Here is a 19670-nt window from a genome sequence, read left to right as displayed (position 1 = left end):
TGGGGAGAAAAAGTCAGACCCATTTAAGTAAAAGAGAGCTGAAGGCTGAGCTAAGGCTTTAATTAAGGAATGATGCAAGAGAAGTTTGGTGACCAAATGTTGTGAGAAGGAACACATTTGGATTTTGCTAGGAGGATGATGGGGGACTGAAATTAGTTGAAAGTTACCTTTGAGCCTTCCACTATGGAAGGAGGTGACATATTTGCGGTTCCCACAGTGTACCATGGAAGCTAACAGTAGGTGTGTTGGGGAGAGGATAGGAAAACTCTGTGTTAAATTTTGTATAAGTAAGTGGTGAAGCATCTGGTTCCATGATATTACAGCAGAACTCCAAGTGGGTGTGAACTGAGAATGGATGAACAGGTACCTTAGCATGTCATCATTTTCCAAAAAGTGGATTAAAATTAAAATTATAATGAAAAGTTTATTCTTTTTACTTTTATGTTTATTCCCCACCATGTTTTCAAAAGAATTTAAGGTAGTTAAGAAGCTAGGTTTAATGTATAAAATTATCTAAGAATGTGAGGAATAAATAATAAGCGTGATAGAAACTCAAGAGTCCAAAATGAAATGAGGTGTTCATTTTATTAACTACGAGCAAAAGCTTTGCTTTATTGGCGTTTAGAACTCCCTGCTACTATATTCGGTACTGAAACCTTAACGATTCTCATGATGCAGTCATTTTTCTGAATGGTGTCATTTACTATACAATTCTAAGCTTAGGAAATAAATGGAGGGGAGGGGAGGGTAATGAGGCTTATACGATGTTGGATGAGTCAACATATGATTAATATTGAGTCACTTTCATGTTCCCTATTGCCTGCCTTTCTGTTTGATGGTTTTTTTTATCTGCAGTAACTTGGTATTGAGAATCAAATCTGTTAAGTAAGTTTCTTGTGTGGATTTTCCTGTCAGGTTGCTCACAAGAGTATTTCCTCCATACTAAGGAGTCCTCCTCACTCCAAAGGAGGAAGTCTAATTTTGATTTAATTCCTGCTTATTGCCATTTTGCTCTGATAAATAGAGAGGACTCCAGCCTCCTAGGGTATTCAGGACTTTTTTTTTTCTTTTTTTTTTTTTTTGGCTTTACCCGGAGCATGCAGAAGTTCCCTGGCCAGGAATCCAACAGTGCCATAGCAGTAACCAGAGCCACAGCACAGCAGTGACAACACTGGATCCTCAAGTCACTGAACCACCAGGGAACTCCCAGGATTTTTTTTTTTTTTAAACAGATAATGTAACGTCCTCTCTGCATAACCTTAGGAGACTTTGCAGACTTTGCAGACTTAGTATACCTCTACGTGGAATGTGTGGTATTTGTGTGTCATGCGTGGGTTTTTAAATATGAAGGATGACAGTAAGTCTTACTGGTTTCTTTCAAGTCATTCTATTTCCAAGCAAGTGTCACTTGCTGCAATACCCTTACACTTAAAGTAATCTGAGGAATAAAGCCATAGTTGAGTATTTTGTAGATTTTTTTTTTCAAAATTTAGCACAGTGGAGTACAGTGCTTATTGTTGCTAGATTAGATCACGGTGTTCATTTATTTATCACAATGATTGAATCATGTCAGAGCTGGAAAGAGGAATGATTGAAAACTCATCATATTAAAGTATGTATATGAATCACTTTGTTGTACACCAAAAACAAACATTGTAAATCAACTCTACTTCAATAAAAATAAAATAAAATGAAGCTAATCATATTGGAAAATATGCCTCTGATAGGAACTAAAAGTTAGCCATTCCCGTTCCCTGAAACACTTTCTCCCATCACCTCCCTGACCTATGCATCCTGATTTCTGGTTATCTCATTCTCCTTTGTGTGGGTCTCTCCTTCAACCTCACCCCTAGGTTTGGTCCCCAGGAACCTATAACTTCTCCAACTTTAACCCGTCTCAGTAAATTTTCAATTGCTTAAGCTGGAAACCTGTGACTCTTGCCTTTCCCTCATCCCCACATTCAATCCACCAGTACGTTCTGTAGCTTCCTCTACAAAATATACTTTCCATTTATTCACACTTCTGCCCATCTCTACTGTCACCCTCTTAACCTAAGCCATCAAACAAACATCTCGTGTAAACATAGTGCAAGAATATCTTTTCTGAGCTTCCTTTCCTTTCTCCTTCCATTTGCAATTGCCCTGGTTTAGTCAGTGAAATCCTAAGTGGTCTCTTGAAAACATAACTCAGTGTCACTCACTCTCCCTGATTCACCCTGTGAATAGCTTTCTGTTTCACTGGGAATCCAGTTCTTTCACACGGTCTGCAAGGTCCTGTCTAGATCAGACCCTGCTTCTTTCTCCAAATTCATCTCCAACTATCTTTTCTCTCGATCAGAAGTCTCTGTCTTTTCCAAACTGAGCTTGAAAACATTTCTGTTCCTCCTGCTTCGAGTGCCCTTCTCTTACTTCTCCTATGGGGTGGTTCATTTCATCCTTAAATCTCAACCTAAATATTACATTTTCAGACGGGTCTTTCTTTCAGATCACAATGGGTCTTCCCCTTGATTCCACAACTATTTTGTAACCTTCTAAATATTTTCTCTATTTCAACGGTATTATTTTTTTATTTACCTCTGTGTTTTCTGTCTCCTGCTGGCAGAATGTGAGCTCTGTGTCACTTATCTCTGTGCACTCAGGGCCATATATGAAGCACTTGAGAAACACGTGTTGAATGAAAGAATTAATGGACATTAGCAGGGTGAGGCTGAGCAGACTCCTGTATAAAGGCTAGCCAGTGCACCTGGAGAACATGGTCTGAAAGAAGGATGTGGGGTGGAAGTTACATGTTACATCGATCATTGTCTAACTTGTATAACTGATTTGTGTCTGGAAGTGCTTTGTGGGAGGATACGGTGAGATGACATGGACAAAAGGACCGCAAAGAAAAACACTCAGAAGACTTTCTCCTAGGCAGCTCTCCAAGCACCTAGATTCTGTCCACAAGGAAAGTTAGAGAGCTATCAAGGGGTTATTTCCCCCTCTTCATATCCCTTTATCCTTTTGCCAGCTTCCCTCATTCATTCCAGAAACTGATAAAAATATGGAAACCATGCAAGGGCTAACTAAGTTCAGTATGTTTGTCCAACAAGCCCTGAAACTTTAATAGCTCTTTCACATCTATATTAAGTCATAACACAATCACTCCAAGAAAGAATGCTCTGAAATCCTGCAAACTACTGTCCCAGAAATATTATGGAAGCACTGCCTCTTGTAGGCTCTCTGAATCCTTTTATTCCTTCTCATTGCTGCAGCTTGAAGAGCCATTGTCATGGTCTTAGTTTGCCTGAACTGCCTTTGGATTAATTTTTTTAGGCTATTTATCTCTAGCCCCCACTATCACCCAGTCCCTACAACCCCAAGGTTCACCTCTGCTCCCTTCTAGAGCCTGTCTCTGACTTCGAGAAACTTGGCCTGGCAATGCCCTTGAGTTCCCGCCTCGATTGACTAATGGCATTCACACAGTGTTAGATCATGTACCTATAAATATGGTGTTTGTAATTCAAGTGCCCTTTGTGTTATGAACCCCACGTCTTCTGCATTTATTTATTATATTCATCTCCTTGGTGTCATGGCCAGCCTGAACTTATTTATGGTCTCTTGTTTTTGTTGTTTTTATTTTTGTTGTTGTTGTTGTTCTTCGCTCATTGATGGTTGTGACCTCATTTCACAAAGGATATATTTTCAGGACTGAGTTTTCAGATTTGTAGATATGATTTACTTCTATAAATACTATACTCATGTCAGCAGAAGCTCCAGGTCACTTCTTAAATCACTTTGTGGATAATTATTGTTGTATTTTAAACCATCAATCACTGTTGCTTGTATCTAGCTGCACTGGCTGAATTTGAACCTAGAATTGTTACATTGGAAATCTAGTAAATATTAACTATTTGCCACTGAAAGGGGTAAATCTTTAAAGGACAGCATGGTATAAGATGATAAATAAATAATGGATTCAAGTTATAAAATCACATTTATCTCTTTCCTTTTCTCCCTTTTTTACTATCCTTTCTGTTTTCTTCAGTAAAAATTTAAGGTAGTTAACTTATTAGATTATAGTTTGTAAACCATTATGCTAACATGTTTCATTAAGTTTATAAATTCTACACATTAGATTTCTACTGTAAAAATCCTTATGTAGAAAGTATTTAATGTTTAGTATCTTATATTCAGACTTCTCAATGATATGTATATTACAGATCATTAATGACATTAATTAAAAATGGTTACTTGGCAATTTTTCTTGGAATATTGTATTTTTTATCCTATAAGCATAATGAGAGATTCCTTTTTATTTTGAATTCAAATACAGCTATTTACCCAAAGTAATAGTAAAATTTTGTATACTTTATTTCTTTGCATATTGTACATCAAGCCCATCTGAGGCAGGAGGGAAATTTGTAGGAAGGAAAAGAGAGAGAGAAAGGGTGTGTGCTGAAGACAAAGAGGTGTGAACACCCTGGAATCACAATGAGTTGAATTACCTTGCTGAATGCAAGAGGTATTTCTGTATTAAAGTGTATGTCTCTGCAAAAGGCACAAAACATGCTGAGACTTCTGTGATGTGAAGAATGAATCAGATCAGAAAGGGACCTCTCTGAATGAACCATCACAGAATTTTTTAGACCATAGAATTATTGTCAAATGGCCAGAGTTCCCTGCTGTTACTGGTGCAGTAGATTTGTTGACTCTTTGTCCAAGTGAGTTTAAATGCTAAAATGGCTAAAGTTATGAAAAAGACAGAGAGAGATAGAGCCAGAGAGAGAGAAAGACAGACAGAGGCAAAGTGACAGAGAGACACACAGGAAAAAAAAGGCATAAAAAGATATAGAGAATATGATGTGTGTGGAAGGAAGGAAGGAAGGAAGGTTGGAACAGTGTTTATTTCAGGCTCGTAATCAGTAGACCTGAGTTCTCCTTTAATCTCTAATTTGAACTTGGCAGCATCTAACCCCTTCATGCTTTTGTTTTCTTATCTGTCAAATATGAATAATAGTAACATCTGTTCTACCTACTGCACAGGCTTTTGGCAGTAATAGAATGAAATGTTAGATGTGGAATTGTTTTGAAAGCATGAAATGCTCTCAGCAGATAAAAGGTCATGCTAGCCAAGCGGAGCATTTTTACTTTTGCAGAATTAGAGCTAAGTGAGAAGAATATTTGCCTTTGGATTTTATAGTTGGGATAATTTGTTGAAATTATGAGTACAGGTAAGTGTTGTGTTCTTAGAAGTCCAATGATGGTGAGTCTGGCTCAGAAGTCAAACAGATTTGGTCTTTAAATCCTGACCCTGTCTCCTTTTGAGTTGTGCAGCGTTGCCTCTGCTCTGCAGTGGCAGACTTAGCAAGTCAATGTGAGACTTATATGAGGGATAGCTCCTCATTGCAGAACAGAGAGGAACCCCTTAATAATTATTGGTTGTAGCAGTGTTAGTGTTACTATTAAAAGGATGACTCGTGTTTTCATTATTGGTTAATTTTTTCACTGTAGTTAGGAAGCCTTGGCACCACAGAGCTTTTATAACTAGGAACACAACTGTTTGGTTTTTAAATTTATTTAAAGACTTTCTCAGTATATATGCCATCTCCCTTCAGGCAGACTCAAAGTGTAATGTAGTGAATGTATTCTAATGTATTAAAGACTAATGCGAACTTAGCCATTTGGAGAGGAAATTGAACCAAGTTCATCAAAGTAAATGATCTGCCTTCCTAAGACCTGTAGGTCTCTGTAACAAGGCTAAATTTGGCTGTAATTTTCTGGAAACATCACCAGAGGAAATATTGAATGACCCAGGTCTTAGTTTTCAGCCAAGAGAAAGTATACACATTTGGGGACTTCGGTGTGGGGGGAGTGGTTGGTAGAAAGACGTGTTATTTTCCTGCTGTTGAATTCGAACAAATGTCAGGTAATTGATCTCAGAGATTAAATCTGAGAAGCATCTGAACAGGAGAATTTTTCTAAAATAATCTCTTTAATGATCAATTTTAAAATCAAGCCATTGCAGTAATTGTAATGACAGTGCATAACACATGGTGATGATGTGAGCTACTGAGTTTCAAAGGACTAGACAGATCATCATTGCACCCAATCTATGCCCTGCAGGCAAGTTCAGCCTGGGTGATGAAGAACTTAATGGATGTTCATGGTGTGACCATGTTGACCTTGTTGGAAGCACAGCAGACTCTGAGAGTTCTCAATTGTTTATGTGTTTTGAAAGATTTAAAAAAAATGCTTTGAAATGTCGAATTGCAATTGGATGTATAAATACATGCCAAATGTTTTCTTCCCAGTCATTACTCTGTTTTTGTTTTGCAGTTTAGATCTCTAACTTCACAAATAGAGTTAATTCATAATAGGTGCTTACATTCTGGAATGTAATATGTATGGCCTTATTCTGACAGAAAGCACTTTTCAGTAGTTCTGTGAAACCCCACAGTTCTACTTCTGTGATATGAAAGAGGAGCTTCTAGGACAAGAGTTTTGATCTGGGCTCTTTTGGAGATGCTCTATTTTGAGTTAGGCTCACTAGGGTGAAGTAACTGTAGAAGGCCTCTCTGGAGCACTGAATGGCTGCAGTAGTTGAATGGGAGATTTTAATATTGATTTTTTTTTTGGAAGTTGATGAATACCTCCAAAGAGCAATAATTTTCTTTTTCCTTAATTAACATAAGTCTGTTCCATTTGTAAACATCTAACCAGTGATTTCAAGCACTACTTAGCATCGTTTCTAGTCAATGAGAATAAGGAGAGAGCATTTGTTAAAAAGGTGGCTTAAGTAATATATTAGCAAACAAATATTTTATGAGTTAACTGTCTTCTCCTGACCCAAATCATTGTTTCTCTTTAGAGCTATAAAATTTAAATTACATTTACTCATCTGGCAGTTCCTGTCATGGCTTAGCAGTAAGGAACCTAACTAGTATCCATGAGGATGTGGGTTCGATCCCTAGCCTTGTCCAGTGGATTAAGGATCTGGCCTTGCTGTGAGCTCTGGTGTAGATCACAGACACAGCTTGGATCTGGCATTACTGTCGCTGCGGCAGAGGCTGACAGCTCTGATTCAACACTGGCCTGGAATTTCCATATGCTGTGAGTGTAGCCCTAAAAAAAAAAAAAAAAAAGCAAAAAATTAAAATAAATTTTATTTACTCATCTGTTTTAGAATCATAGGAAAAAAGTCTTAACTGGAAATTCTTTACAATGCATGTAACTGACCGAAGATATCACTGACCACCTAAGAACTGTGTTGCTGTGATATATTTTGGCCCAGTGATTCCCATGTTTTGTATCATATGCTGATTATAGGTGTGAATGCTTCATATAGTTTTGATTTCTTCATGACTTTTGCTTTTGCCACAAGATTGGGATAGCTATAGTAGAGTTGGTTGATGTGAAAATGTAGTCTGAAACTTGGTGAAAACTGATTTTCAGTTTTGTGGAAATCTAAATTGGCCAATAGCTTTGCAGGATTAAATTTTATCTTTAAAAAAAATGTGGGCTGGTTGGTATTTTTTAGCTTCAGGCAGCTTTATACCTACAGGGTTCATTCAGGAAAGCTGTTAGGCTAGAAATAGGATCCACTGTCTGGGCAGAATCTTAACAGTTGGGGCCGTGAGAGGATTACTCCAGGAGTTTTTCCTCCTTCTAGATGATTCATTCAATACTTTGCAGTGGATGGATGGAGTTATCTTGCCAAAATTACTCCTGGAATTAGAAACTATAAGGGCCTCTGTAATTACTGTATCTGAGGAAAAGAGGCATATATGAATGGGGTTTGGACTGTTGAGTTGCCAACTTCAGATACTATATTGTAGGTCAAGGACCTTGAAAGTGCATTTACTGCTTCTCCTGACATTTGACCCCAAGGCTGACCTTTGAGACCTAAAAAATTGATTATAGACATTTTATACAACATTTGCAAATTGCTCTGATTTTAATGCTTAGTATGATTGAATAATTTTGACTTTTTGAAAGTGCCTAGAAATCTTTGTCAAATGAAGGGATCAGACATTAATTCTCACTGTTCTGGCCATGTCTGCTTTGGGCATATATACTATTGCCTGGTATGTGTTTGTAGCAAATTCATCTAAAGAGAAGCTGTGATCAGAGACTGAATAATGTTTAGGTCTCTGGAGACAGCTGGAAATTGGAGATGAGACCTCATTCCCTTATAATATGTAAAAGTTAAACTTGAGAGTCAGTGATTTGAAGTTCAAGTAAACACAGGAGTTACAAGAGAGTGGTTCCCAAGAGTTTCAGTTATAGGAACTCCTTATTAACATGATAGTAAGTTATGCTTTTGGTATCTTTTTATTGCTGAAAAACACGACAGAAAACCTCCATGAACTCAGTAACATTTTAAAGTACATTTATATTCTTTATTCCATGTGCCAGATATATTACCTAAAAATCATACCTCTTCTTATGATCATCACTTCACTATATTCCTAAGGATTTAGAATATAATAAAACTCTACCCCAGCCTTCAAGGCCCTATGAGACCTGATTTCCTGCTTCCCTTTGCAATCTCATTCTCCTTTCCCTTTTCTTCTAACTCATTCTATGCTTCAGCCACACAGGTCTCCTTTCCTGAGCATTAAAAGATCAAGTTCTTCTAACTTGTGGACTATTATATTTGGTTTTTTCTTTTACCCAGAATACTCCTCCCCATGTTGCATGGCTGGATCTTATCATGACATCCTCAACTCAGAGGAGCCTTCTTAAGCACTTGGTCTGAAACAGTCTTCCCCACTTTTTAAAATCATGCTAGTGCTACGTAGATAGTGCTAGCCTACTACATGATGGCCACAATGTAGAATACCCTGTCATTAATGTTGAGAAGATGAATGAGGCTTTGTTTGTTAACAGTAAATAATACTGTCTCCCTTGTTAGAGATATAGGCATGTATTTCCCTATGCTCACCCCAGAATTGCTTATTTTCATCTAAGATTGTGTATAAAGACAGTTTCTATCAAATAGTCTTTGGGTCTATTCAGAAACCTTCTCTGAAGTAAGTAAATGGGAAAGTGGACTTTCCAATTCATTTTCTTATAATTAAAATTTTGGAAGGAATGTTGCTAATCCTGGCATAAAGTTATCTGGGGATATTACACCACCTAATGAAATTTTTAAGAAAGGAAAGCATCTTCATGTTGGTTTTCTCATTTATACATTAAGGCTCACTAAATTCTTAGGCTATTAGAAAAATAATCTCTATCCCATGTGCTAGAGCCTACTTATAGAGGCTCATATAAGACCTGCTTATTTTCAGGAATTTTGCAAGTAGTTGACTTTGCATTTGTTGCTTGAAATTGGCTATGGTGGGAGTATTTATACCATGGAAACTGGCAAACACTAAAAACCAGGGATCCTCCCCCCCCCCCCCCGCCCCTGGAGATCCAGTTTGACAGCACGTTATTATATAGAACCAATATTCCAGTGGCTGACAATTTGATGATGACAAATCAATAGGGCCAGCTCAAAATTACCAAGTTACTCTTATGGTTGTTTAGATTAAAAAGTCACAAATTTGGGGCATGAAACAAAATGTTTTTTATTTTGTTTTTTAAGAATATTTACTCATAGAAGCAGGCAGAAAGGATTTTAAGAAATCAGGATCTTTGTATTTACTTCTTACACCATTCAGGTCAGGCTGCTGAATTCTTGCAAAATGTTGTTATAATGTGTATTCTGGGTTAGGGCAGATAGCCACCTCTGGAACTTGTGATAGCAGCTTTCCTCAGCTTCCATAGTGATAACACAGCTCAAAGGATCTCATATGCAGCATCGTTTGTTAGTTACAGTGAGTGTCTTAGAATGTTTCTTTGGGGAAAGAAAGATTCAAAGAAGAACTAGGTGGAAGCTCTGATTGATTATGATTTACGATGTTGGAGCAGGTGGAAATTGATGAGAGTTTCCCTGAGATTTTGAGCCTTTGATGGGAAAGGACTTCATGGAAAATTACATGAAGAGGCAGGGTTTTATGTATTACTCACTGACAAGAACATCTTTGAGTTACACTATGCTTTGAGGGCAGAGATGGATTATTCGTGAGGTTTCTGAGGCTGTTACCATTATTGGACAATACCTTTATGCAGGGCTAAATGATAAGATGTAGCTCCTGCATTTCTGTCCGTTTTACAGTAACTTAACAGCATGTACGAAGGCCTCCAGTTTGTTTCTTCAGGGACTTGAGAGGGAATGTCCTTCAATTAAAATGAAATTTGAGAAGCAAGAACATCCTGAAATTCCTGCCCCCTACCCTCCAGTCTGCGATAAGCACTTGGAAAATTTAGATAATTCTAAGGGATTGTGTAAGGCTGCGTTGTGTCATCTTTTCTGATGTCTTTATAAAACAGGTTAATTGTACTGTTTATGAGAAGAGAGAAGGTGGCTTTCAATAATCAGTTTTGGACTTGGCTAATTATTTCCTTGAAAGAGGGCTTTATTTTTAATCCTGCAGCATTTCTAGGACTTAGATTTTTAATGGAATACTATTATTATTTCCCAAAGGATAAGATACCGTCTGTAGCTAAACAAGTTGGGATTCTGGGATTGATAATATCTAGTCTTTATTATATTAAAAAATATGAACTCATTGATGGCCTCACTCTCTGAGGCAATGAAAATAAAGGAATTTTTAGGAAAGAGAATATTATGCACTTTGACTAAAATTAATTTCTTAAAGAATGAATATGTCCTATCATCTGGAAAAGTCATCCTAGAACTGGAGATCTCAAGAGTCACCATGAAGTTGCTACTGGTATTCTTGAGGTCAGGAATGGTGAAGATAATTAAGAAATGAAATTTCATTAAAATTATAGATGGGAACAGAGTTTTGCATCTTGTGTTGAATACCCAAGGAAAATAGCTCTGTCTCAGGAGAAATTAAGTTTTAGCAAGCTGAAATTTTTTTAAAAAATTAAGAAGAACATACAACTAAGTCATCCTGTTAACCAAAAGTAGAAGTTTCACAAACAGGAATTTTTAAATAGAGTTCTGAAGGTGTTAACCACCTGCCATCTATTAACCTGCCATTTATTAGGTGAAAATTCCTGCCATTAGTATTTTGCCACAGCCCATACGAAAGAGAATCTGTTGAAAAGGGCAGTATTGAATATACCAATAACAGTCAACCAATATTAAGTAAATATTATTTAAGTGAGTGATCAATTGTTATTTTTATTTTTCCTCATAGTGCAGTTACTTTTCATAAAATGCTTTTCAAATTAAATATTTTTCCACAAAAAAGCATGCCCATTCTAGAAAACTGTATAGAGAAAAGTAGAAAAAAATGTAATTCCGTCACCAAAGACAACTGATGCCAACATTTTGTTTGCATCCTTCTGATCGTGTTCCACGTCGTAACTGTAGGCCCTCTTATGACTCTCTCTGTTACCGTAAACTACAACTACATTTTCACTCACCATTTACTGAATGTAACATTGTGTTTGTACTAGTTTTCGCATATTTTTTCCAGCTTTATGGAGAAATAATTAACATATATCACTGTAATGTCATTGTATCAGAACTTAGGCTATGCCTGGAGGTCAGCTTGAAGAAGACACAGAGACGGCTCATGCTGTAGCAAGCAAGAGCCCTGAGCAAACTCAAGGTCTGTCTTTTATTAGGCTTGCCATCAAAAAGCATGGGGGCAGAGACTATAGATAAAATTTACAAGGACCACACAAACCTGGGGGGATTATGATTAACAGAGTCTGTTCTAACAATCATCAGATCTTATCTCAGGAAGGCATACATTAACCTTTACAGTAGGCCTGTTTGTTCCCCTCACAGGGCCCATAAGCCTCAACTACCTAAAGTTCTTTACTAGTGTAACCTTTTTAGCTTTCCTATGTATCATGTAGTAATGTTAACTGTATGTTATTACAGTTATCTTAACTGTATAGTCATTATTTTGTACCTTTCATCACTAGCACTTACCTTATAGCTGGAAGTTTGTACCTTTTGCCCACCTTCCCAAATTCCCTCTCTTCTCAGACACTACCTCTGGTAACCTCAAACCTGATCTCTTTTTTTAATGAATTTTTAAAAAAATTCAATTCCAAATAAAATGAGATCACATAATATTTGTCTTCAGTTTATTTCATTTAACATAATGCCTTCAAGATTTATCCACATTATGGCAAATGGTAGGATTTTCTCATTTTTATGGCTGAGTAATATTCCATTATGTATCTGTATCTACATCTATGTCTATCTATATATTACATACACAGCACAACTTCTTTATCCATTCATCCATCAGTGGACCTTAGGTTGTTTTCATGTCTTGACTATTGTAAATAATTCTGCTACGAGCCTGGAGATAACATATTTTTCCAGTTAGTATTTTCTTTTCCTGTGGATATTTTTGCGAAAATGGAATTGCTGGTTCATATGGTAGTTCTATTTTTAATTTTTGGGGGAATGACCATACTGTTTTTCATAGTGGCTGCACAAGTTTACCTTGCTACTAACAGTGCACAAGGGGTCCCTTTTCTCTGCAAGAGCATTTGTTACCTCTTGTCTATTTGGTGATGGCCATTCTAGCAGGCATAGGATAATATCTATTATGGTTTTAATTTGCATTTCTGTAATGATTAGAGATGTTGAGCATCTTTTCATGTACCCGTTGGCTGCTAGTAATTTTTAAAATACCTTTTTACATGTTAAAAAGTGGAAATTTAGAAAAGTAAGACAACCTGTTCAAGGTTTAATGTGTGACAGGACTAGGATTGAGACCCAGATATATCTAACTTGAAAGCCTATTTTCTTTATGTTTCATACACACATACTTTCTTATTCTAAAAACAATTCTGGAGTTCCCATCATGGCTCAGTGGTTAACGAATCCAACTAGGAACCATGAGGTTGTAGGTTCGATCCCTAGCCTTGCTCAGTGGGTTAAGGATCTGGCATTGCCGTGACCTGTGGTGTAGGTTGCAGACACAGCTCAGATTCCGCGTTGCTGTGGCTCTGGCGTAGGCCGGCGGCTACAGCTCCGATTACACCCCTAGCCTGGGAACCTCCATGTGCCATGGGAGCGGCCTAAGAAATGGCAAAAAGACAAAAATAAATAAATAAATAAATAAATAAATAAATAAATACAATTCTGTATCCTGCTTTTTCACTTAAAAGTATTGTAAGAATTTTTCCCATGCCAATGTTCTTTATAAACAACTTAGTTACGTTGTAACAGTCCATTCTGTTTTTCATGTTGATAAATTTTATGTTGTTTTCTTTTTTTTTCTTTTTTTCTTTTTTGGCCACCCCCACAGCATGTGGAAATTCCCGGGCCAGAGATCGAATCCGAGCCAGAGCTGAGACTTAGCAGCCTTGGCCACAGCTGCAGCAATGCTGGATCCTCAACCCACTGCGCCAGGCTGGGGATCCAACCAGCCCCTCTATAGAGACAAGCTGGATCATTAACCCATAGCACCACAATGGGAACTCCATATTGTTTTCATTTTTTATGTATACCTTTTTACCACTTAAAACCAAATCATTACAAAACTTACTGTTAGATCAGTTGGACTGAGTTCTAGAACAGAAGACAAGCAGAATCAGGAAGTGTTAGTGCTCTAGTCAGTTTTCACCAGTGTCGGTCACTTTCCTGAAAGCACTTGTTAAGCAAATTTGGACAAAGAACAGCTTATAGTCAGATGCTTTTCAAATTAAGGCTTTAATATAAAATTCCAGGAGTTCCTGTTGCGGCTTAGCAGAAACGAATCTGAATCTGACTGGTAGACATGAGGATGTGGGTTTGATCCCTGGCCTCACTCAGTGTGTTAAAGATCTGGCTTTGCTGTGAGCTGTGGTGTAGGTCATAGACGCGGCTCGGATCTGGCACTGCTGTGGCTGTGGTATAGGGCAGTGGCTGCAGCTCAGATTGGACCACTAGCCTGGGAACCTCCATATGCTGCAGGTGTGACCCTAAAAAAAATAAAATAAAATTCCAAATGTGTTCCTTGCCCTCTACATTGCTAAGGTCTCCGCTTTTGTCTTATCCAGTTTCTGACTTCTTTGACAGTTCTCTGATTGTGTAACACCTGACAAAATATTTCTCAGTTTCTCTTTACTTTGATTTTTGTTTCCTTAGGCAGTCATTTGGAACTTCTTATCCCAGAGAATCAAATGATCACCATCTTTCAACTTCTGCAAAAGTTTTTCTGTTAACCACTGAATCCCAATTATAGAATTTATAAATATTTTTCCCACTGACTAAATTCCACGTCTAAACTGTATTGTGTTTAAAACATCTTGTTCGGTAGAGTTTTATCTGCCTGGTTACCTCAACTTGAGCTGCTTAAAGAAATAAATATCCTCTAAAGAAGCATGAGGTATGGTTATAGAACTGTCACATTTTTACCAGTTATTACAAACAACTAATTAGTAATCCTATCCTTAAATATTTTTAAAATCCAAGCTATTTCTTGAGCACCCATGTTGTAACAGGCATACAGCAGAGAAAAAACTAAAAACGATTTCTGCCCTCATGGAGCATAAAGTCTAGTGGAAGTGGCACACAAAAAAATAAGTGAATGAGTTATGTTTTACTGTAATTGTGTATAGTACAGTACATCCTGAGTTTCTTTTATAATGTACAAACACAGTAATAACTGTTTATTCTATAAAATTTTGTTGTATTTTGTTCCTATTTATTCTTTAACTAAGTTGCAAGCTTGAGTTTAAAAAGTTTGTCCATTAGTTTGCCCCCAATCTTGGTGTTGAAAACCAACCTAAAACAAAATGGAATTGTGTGATTTTGCTTGTTTCTTGGTCCCAAATTCATTAAATGATACTTTACTTAAAAGAACATTTCTCAGTGTCTTTCCTGCTGCCATGGGATGACTTTATCCTCAGGTCTGTCAGGAAACGATTGGCTTCCTAACAAGAAAATGCCTTTGTAGCGTGCTTGAACGCTGTCCGGCTCTGTTCAACCTCACAAAGTATGAATGAAAGTGCTTGTCGGCTATGCCAGTAAATCTTCCCTCTCTTACCATAGGTCCAAGGATCTTATAAAGGAAGCTATCCTTGACAATGACTTTATGAAGAACTTGGAGCTGTCACAGATCCAAGAGATTGTGGATTGTATGTACCCAGTGGAGTACGGCAAAGACAGTTGCATCATCAAAGAAGGCGATGTGGGGTCCCTGGTGTATGTCATGGAAGGTATGCTCTGTAACCTTGTTCCTCTGACATTCAAATATTCTTTTCATCTTATCAGCCTGCGCACAGATGGCAATGCATTACATGGGATGGTACCATTTCTCTCTCTCTCTCTTTTTTTTGGTTGAGAAACTGAAAAGAGGTAGAACACTGCGTGGCTTGATAATTGTTTGATGTGTTTAAAGTTATTAATGTGAGAACCTAGTATTTTTTCAGACATGAGGAAAGAATGATAATGTGAAAGAAAGAAATGCTATTTATTGCACTGACTGTGACCACACACTGTCAGATCACTGAGCAAGCTCACAAAGCTTCAATGGAAGCTCAAGTCTATGGGAAGTATTTTTGGTCAGATAATCAAAGTGTCTTCAACTCTACTTTTACTTCTCAGTATATGACGAGGTTTCCTGCTATGATGCTTCTAAAAAAAGAGAATGTTTTCAGTGTCTTATGTGTGTCTGATAGAGGCAGATTGTAAAGGCTGGATGCTATACTGGGTGCCTGAGTAATAAGAGCAATAGCTTGGTTCATAAATCTTTCACAAAGATAGAAACTGCTTTGAAAAAACAAAAAACAAAAAAACAAAAAAACTAAGACTTGCCCTATGTAAATATGTTTTATGCTTAAGTAAATTTTCATAATGTGTGTTTCTCACTTGAAATTTATAATGGGATGTTTTGCTTTTGTGGGAAGGAATAAGCCTGAATTAATGACTGAATCAGATGAGAAAAGGGAGTTCAGAAATGTCTGTAATATAAGAAAGTTGACATAGAAAAACTACTATCGATTTATTTGGTGGCAATTAGTGTTTTACCCAAAGCCATCACAGCAGTTTCCCATAACTGTCAAGTTTATAGGTCATTGAGACAAGGGGTATATTGGGGAAAGTCAATTAATTTCTCTGAGTTTCATCCAGTTTATGAGAAAAAAAAAAAGATATAATTTCTTTCTGGAAGTGGTTCCCAGCTGGTGATGATTCTGTCCCCCAAGGACACTGGGCAATGTCTGGAGACATTTGGTTGTTAAAATATGGTGGGGGTTGGGGAAGGCCACTGGTGTCTAGTAGGAAATGACCAGGGGTGCCATGTAGCAGGGCAGTTGCCCACAGCAAAGAATCCACCATCCTTCGTGCTGATGGTGAAAAACCATCTTTCTACCTTATTTACAGGATTGTTATGAGGTTAGTATGGAATAAGTTGTGTGGATATTTAATGTAAAGTGTAAAACATTGTAAAATGACAATCAGTATTATTTTGATTAAATAATGGACCGTATATAAGAAATGTTTTTCTACATTTGTTATTCACCTGGTAGTCTTTTTTTTTTTTTTGACATATATCAGGCATTTGATAGTTAAGTAATAATTGCTATCATTTTTATTTCTTTATAGTTTTCAGCTTTTGCGTCAATGTTATAAAGTTTTTCTCCAGGCCAAAAGGAAATAAATGTTCAGTTAGGCTTTCTTCTGATAAAGACAAAATGTAATAAACAAAAACACAAATAATATTCATTTATCAGAGAATTACAGGGATTATAGAGCAAGTATATGTGTGGGCAGTGAGCAGAAATGAGAAAAAGGAAGAAATATTTAGAGGCTAAGTGGGGACTATAAATATAGAAGCAAATTTTAAGAACTATTAACAATGAGAAACCAAGTTTAAAGTATTTTTAAGATTATAATATATCAATAATTACATATTATTTATCAGATGTTTCATTGGCAAGTGTGTTTTTAAGAACACAGAGCTATTGTAGAAATCGAGGTATATGTTACTTCAGTGATTTTCAAATGCTCATTACTGATATCCCATTCAAGAAATGAGTATTTTGAAAACCTCTATGTTCAGTTTTCTTTTACCTTGAATGTCTATTAAAGAAATAGATTTCCAAACAACCTTGTAAATTTTTTCTCAACAGATGGTATTTATTCATGCCATTCCTGTTTTCTAAGATGAACTGTAAGTTCACTAGTTATATTAGAAGAAGCCTGGAAATCATAGTTAATATTTATTGATTTTTAAAAATAGTGCCCAACATATAGAACATGGTTTTTCTTAACATTTTGCATGTATAAAATTTATTTAGTTCTCAAAACAATCCTGTGAGGTAAGGGCTAGCATTTATTATCCCCACTTATATGAGAGGACTGAGGGTAACTAGTTTATAGTGAGTTAAGATTGAACCCAGGTAATCTGTATTCAGAGTTCAAGCTTTTAACTATGAGGCTGTATATTAGTGTGGGTTCTTCAGAGAAAAAAAGAGTCAGTAGGATATGTGTGTGTGTGTGTGTGTATCTGAGTATCGAGAGAGGTTTATTTTGAGGAATTTGCTTCCACAGCTACGGAAACTGGCAAGTCCCAAATTTGTAAGGTAAGGCCAGCAGGCTGGAAATTCAGAGAAAAGTCAGTGTCACAATTTAACTCTGAAGGCCATTTGCTGGCAGAATTTCCCATTTCTCAAGGGAGCTCTGTCTTTTTTCTGTTAAGGCCTTCAGCTGATTGGAGGAGTTCTACCAATGTTAAGAAGGTAATCTGCTTTACTCAAAGTCTACTGATTTAAATGTTCATCCCATCTAAAAAATACCTTCACAGAAACACTCAGTGTAGTGTTTGGCCTAATATCTGGATATCATGGGCTTTCACGTTGACATATAAACATTAACCATTGTAGGTCCATTCCTTGTCAACTTGGCGCCTATACACATCTCCTTAAATCATACTCAGTCTCCAAGTAAAGACAATAACAAGGTCCTACTTCTGCCTAACATGATACAGTGATCCTATGTACAGTGAAAACAAACTAACTCATTTCCAAGAAATGGATGCAAAGTTCTTAGGTGGTATTTACTCTTCTCCTTGATACCCCGTAAATTAAATACAATGATGTAAAGTTAAAAATACTTAAATACAGTGATATAAAGTCAGTACCTCTTATGTTGCATGACATGGGGATGTGAGAGAGAAGAAAAAGATTTTATGAACACACACAGTCACTCATATATACACACAAGCATATTTATAACAAAATAAAGAATTATCCACTGGAGGCTTCCTTGGGTAAAGGCAAATATACTAATGTTTTCCCCACTGCTTCAAGCAAATTTTAATACATTTTATCTATCTTCTTTTTTACTGCTGGATTGCCTAATTGTGAGTTTTCTTAATTATGCTTTTAAAAAAGGATTCTAAATAGTATATCAGTATTCACAGTCACGGATTTGCCAATGATGCTGTTGGTTGCCTTTAGTTAAATTCACTAAATGACTGTGACCTTATAAACTAATGCTGGTCTGTCCTCAAGCTGTAATTCTAGCCAGTCTAATGTAACTTTGGCTGATTTTATGCTAATGTTCTCATGGCAAAATAATTTAAGATTACAAACCCTGTCATTTAAATTTTTATTAGTTTTAATGGAGGAAATAAATGTTTCATTGTTTAATTAGTTTTTTTATCAATACGTTCAATCTTCTCAAAATTTAGATAGCACTGTTCTTGACATAGATGGAGTCTTTTTTATCCGTGAACATTAATATTTATAAGGAGTATACCATAGCAACAATGGATGAATAGACTATAGAGGATCTTTCACAAACTAGCTTATTATCAAAACATTCAAGAAAATACTCAGGGAGTTTACATGGAAAATCATTCCAATTTTTCCGGCCCCTCTTCAGTTAAATGAGTTTTTTTCCAAAGGGTTGTCTTACATGTACCTTTAGTGATTTTTGTTTTAGCCTGGGCAGTGTCTCAAGTATTATTGCATACCTAGGTGCCAAATTTTCTCATTGTTTTCACAGAAGAGAATAGTCATATGTTAAGACTTTACTCATTAGGATGATTATGTAAAAATCCTCTGGAGGTGGTATAAACACATTATCATGTATTTTAAGCAAATTAAGTTGTATGACTTTTGGATATTTATAGTTGCTGGCTAGTGGAAGTTTCAGTTTCAAATTTTGATCAGAATTGCTGGGTGTTAGATTCTTAAGGCAGCAGTGGATCAAGTTGCCAAGTCTCCGTTTACATTTTAATTGTGTTTTCAAATATATTAGTGACTCTTACAAAGTACTGAATATAGTTTATTTTCTTAAACAAATAGCCATTGGCCTTAATTATGATGTAAGATATGTTCATATCCTTATACGCTTGCCCTCCTTTTTTTCCATAATGATAAACTTCAGTCTGTCATCATCTAAAATGAAACAAATTCTAATTCAGTGATTGAGAATTGATGACGTATATCAAACACATTCTTTAGGAACCTAATATTTTTTCATTGAAAAATGTCTGGTTTATATCCATTAAAGTAGTTGATTTGCTTAGAGATGTTGGTTTTATGGATTTTTCTGTGATCTTTCCTTGGAGAAGCAGGTAGATTACATTTTATTTTTTAAGTATCCGTTTAGCATTCTTTGATTATTAGCTCTTCTAAGCTTTTAAATGAAATCATCAAGGTATTTTTTTAAATGAGGTGTGTATTAATGATAACAGCTTTCA

The 19670-nt window shown here is 36.4% G+C and overlaps 1 protein-coding gene across 1 annotated transcript in view; it reads left to right on the top strand.

The window, feature by feature from the left end:
* The window catches only part of PRKG1 (protein kinase cGMP-dependent 1), a 1143802-nt gene that overhangs the window by 68076 nt on the left and 1056056 nt on the right, over nucleotides 1–19670 (top strand). The window contains exon 2 of the mRNA XM_047759865.1: nucleotides 15011–15177. Within this exon, the coding sequence (XP_047615821.1) occupies nucleotides 15011–15177 (167 nt within the window). The remainder of the gene's footprint in view (nucleotides 1–15010; nucleotides 15178–19670) is intronic.

The sequence above is a fragment of the Phacochoerus africanus genome, chromosome 15 (genome assembly GCF_016906955.1).
Source record: "Phacochoerus africanus isolate WHEZ1 chromosome 15, ROS_Pafr_v1, whole genome shotgun sequence".
Lineage (NCBI taxonomy): Eukaryota > Metazoa > Chordata > Mammalia > Artiodactyla > Suidae > Phacochoerus > Phacochoerus africanus.
The sequence above is the reverse complement of the archived record's forward strand: the minus strand, read 5'-3'. Positions and strand labels throughout refer to the sequence as shown.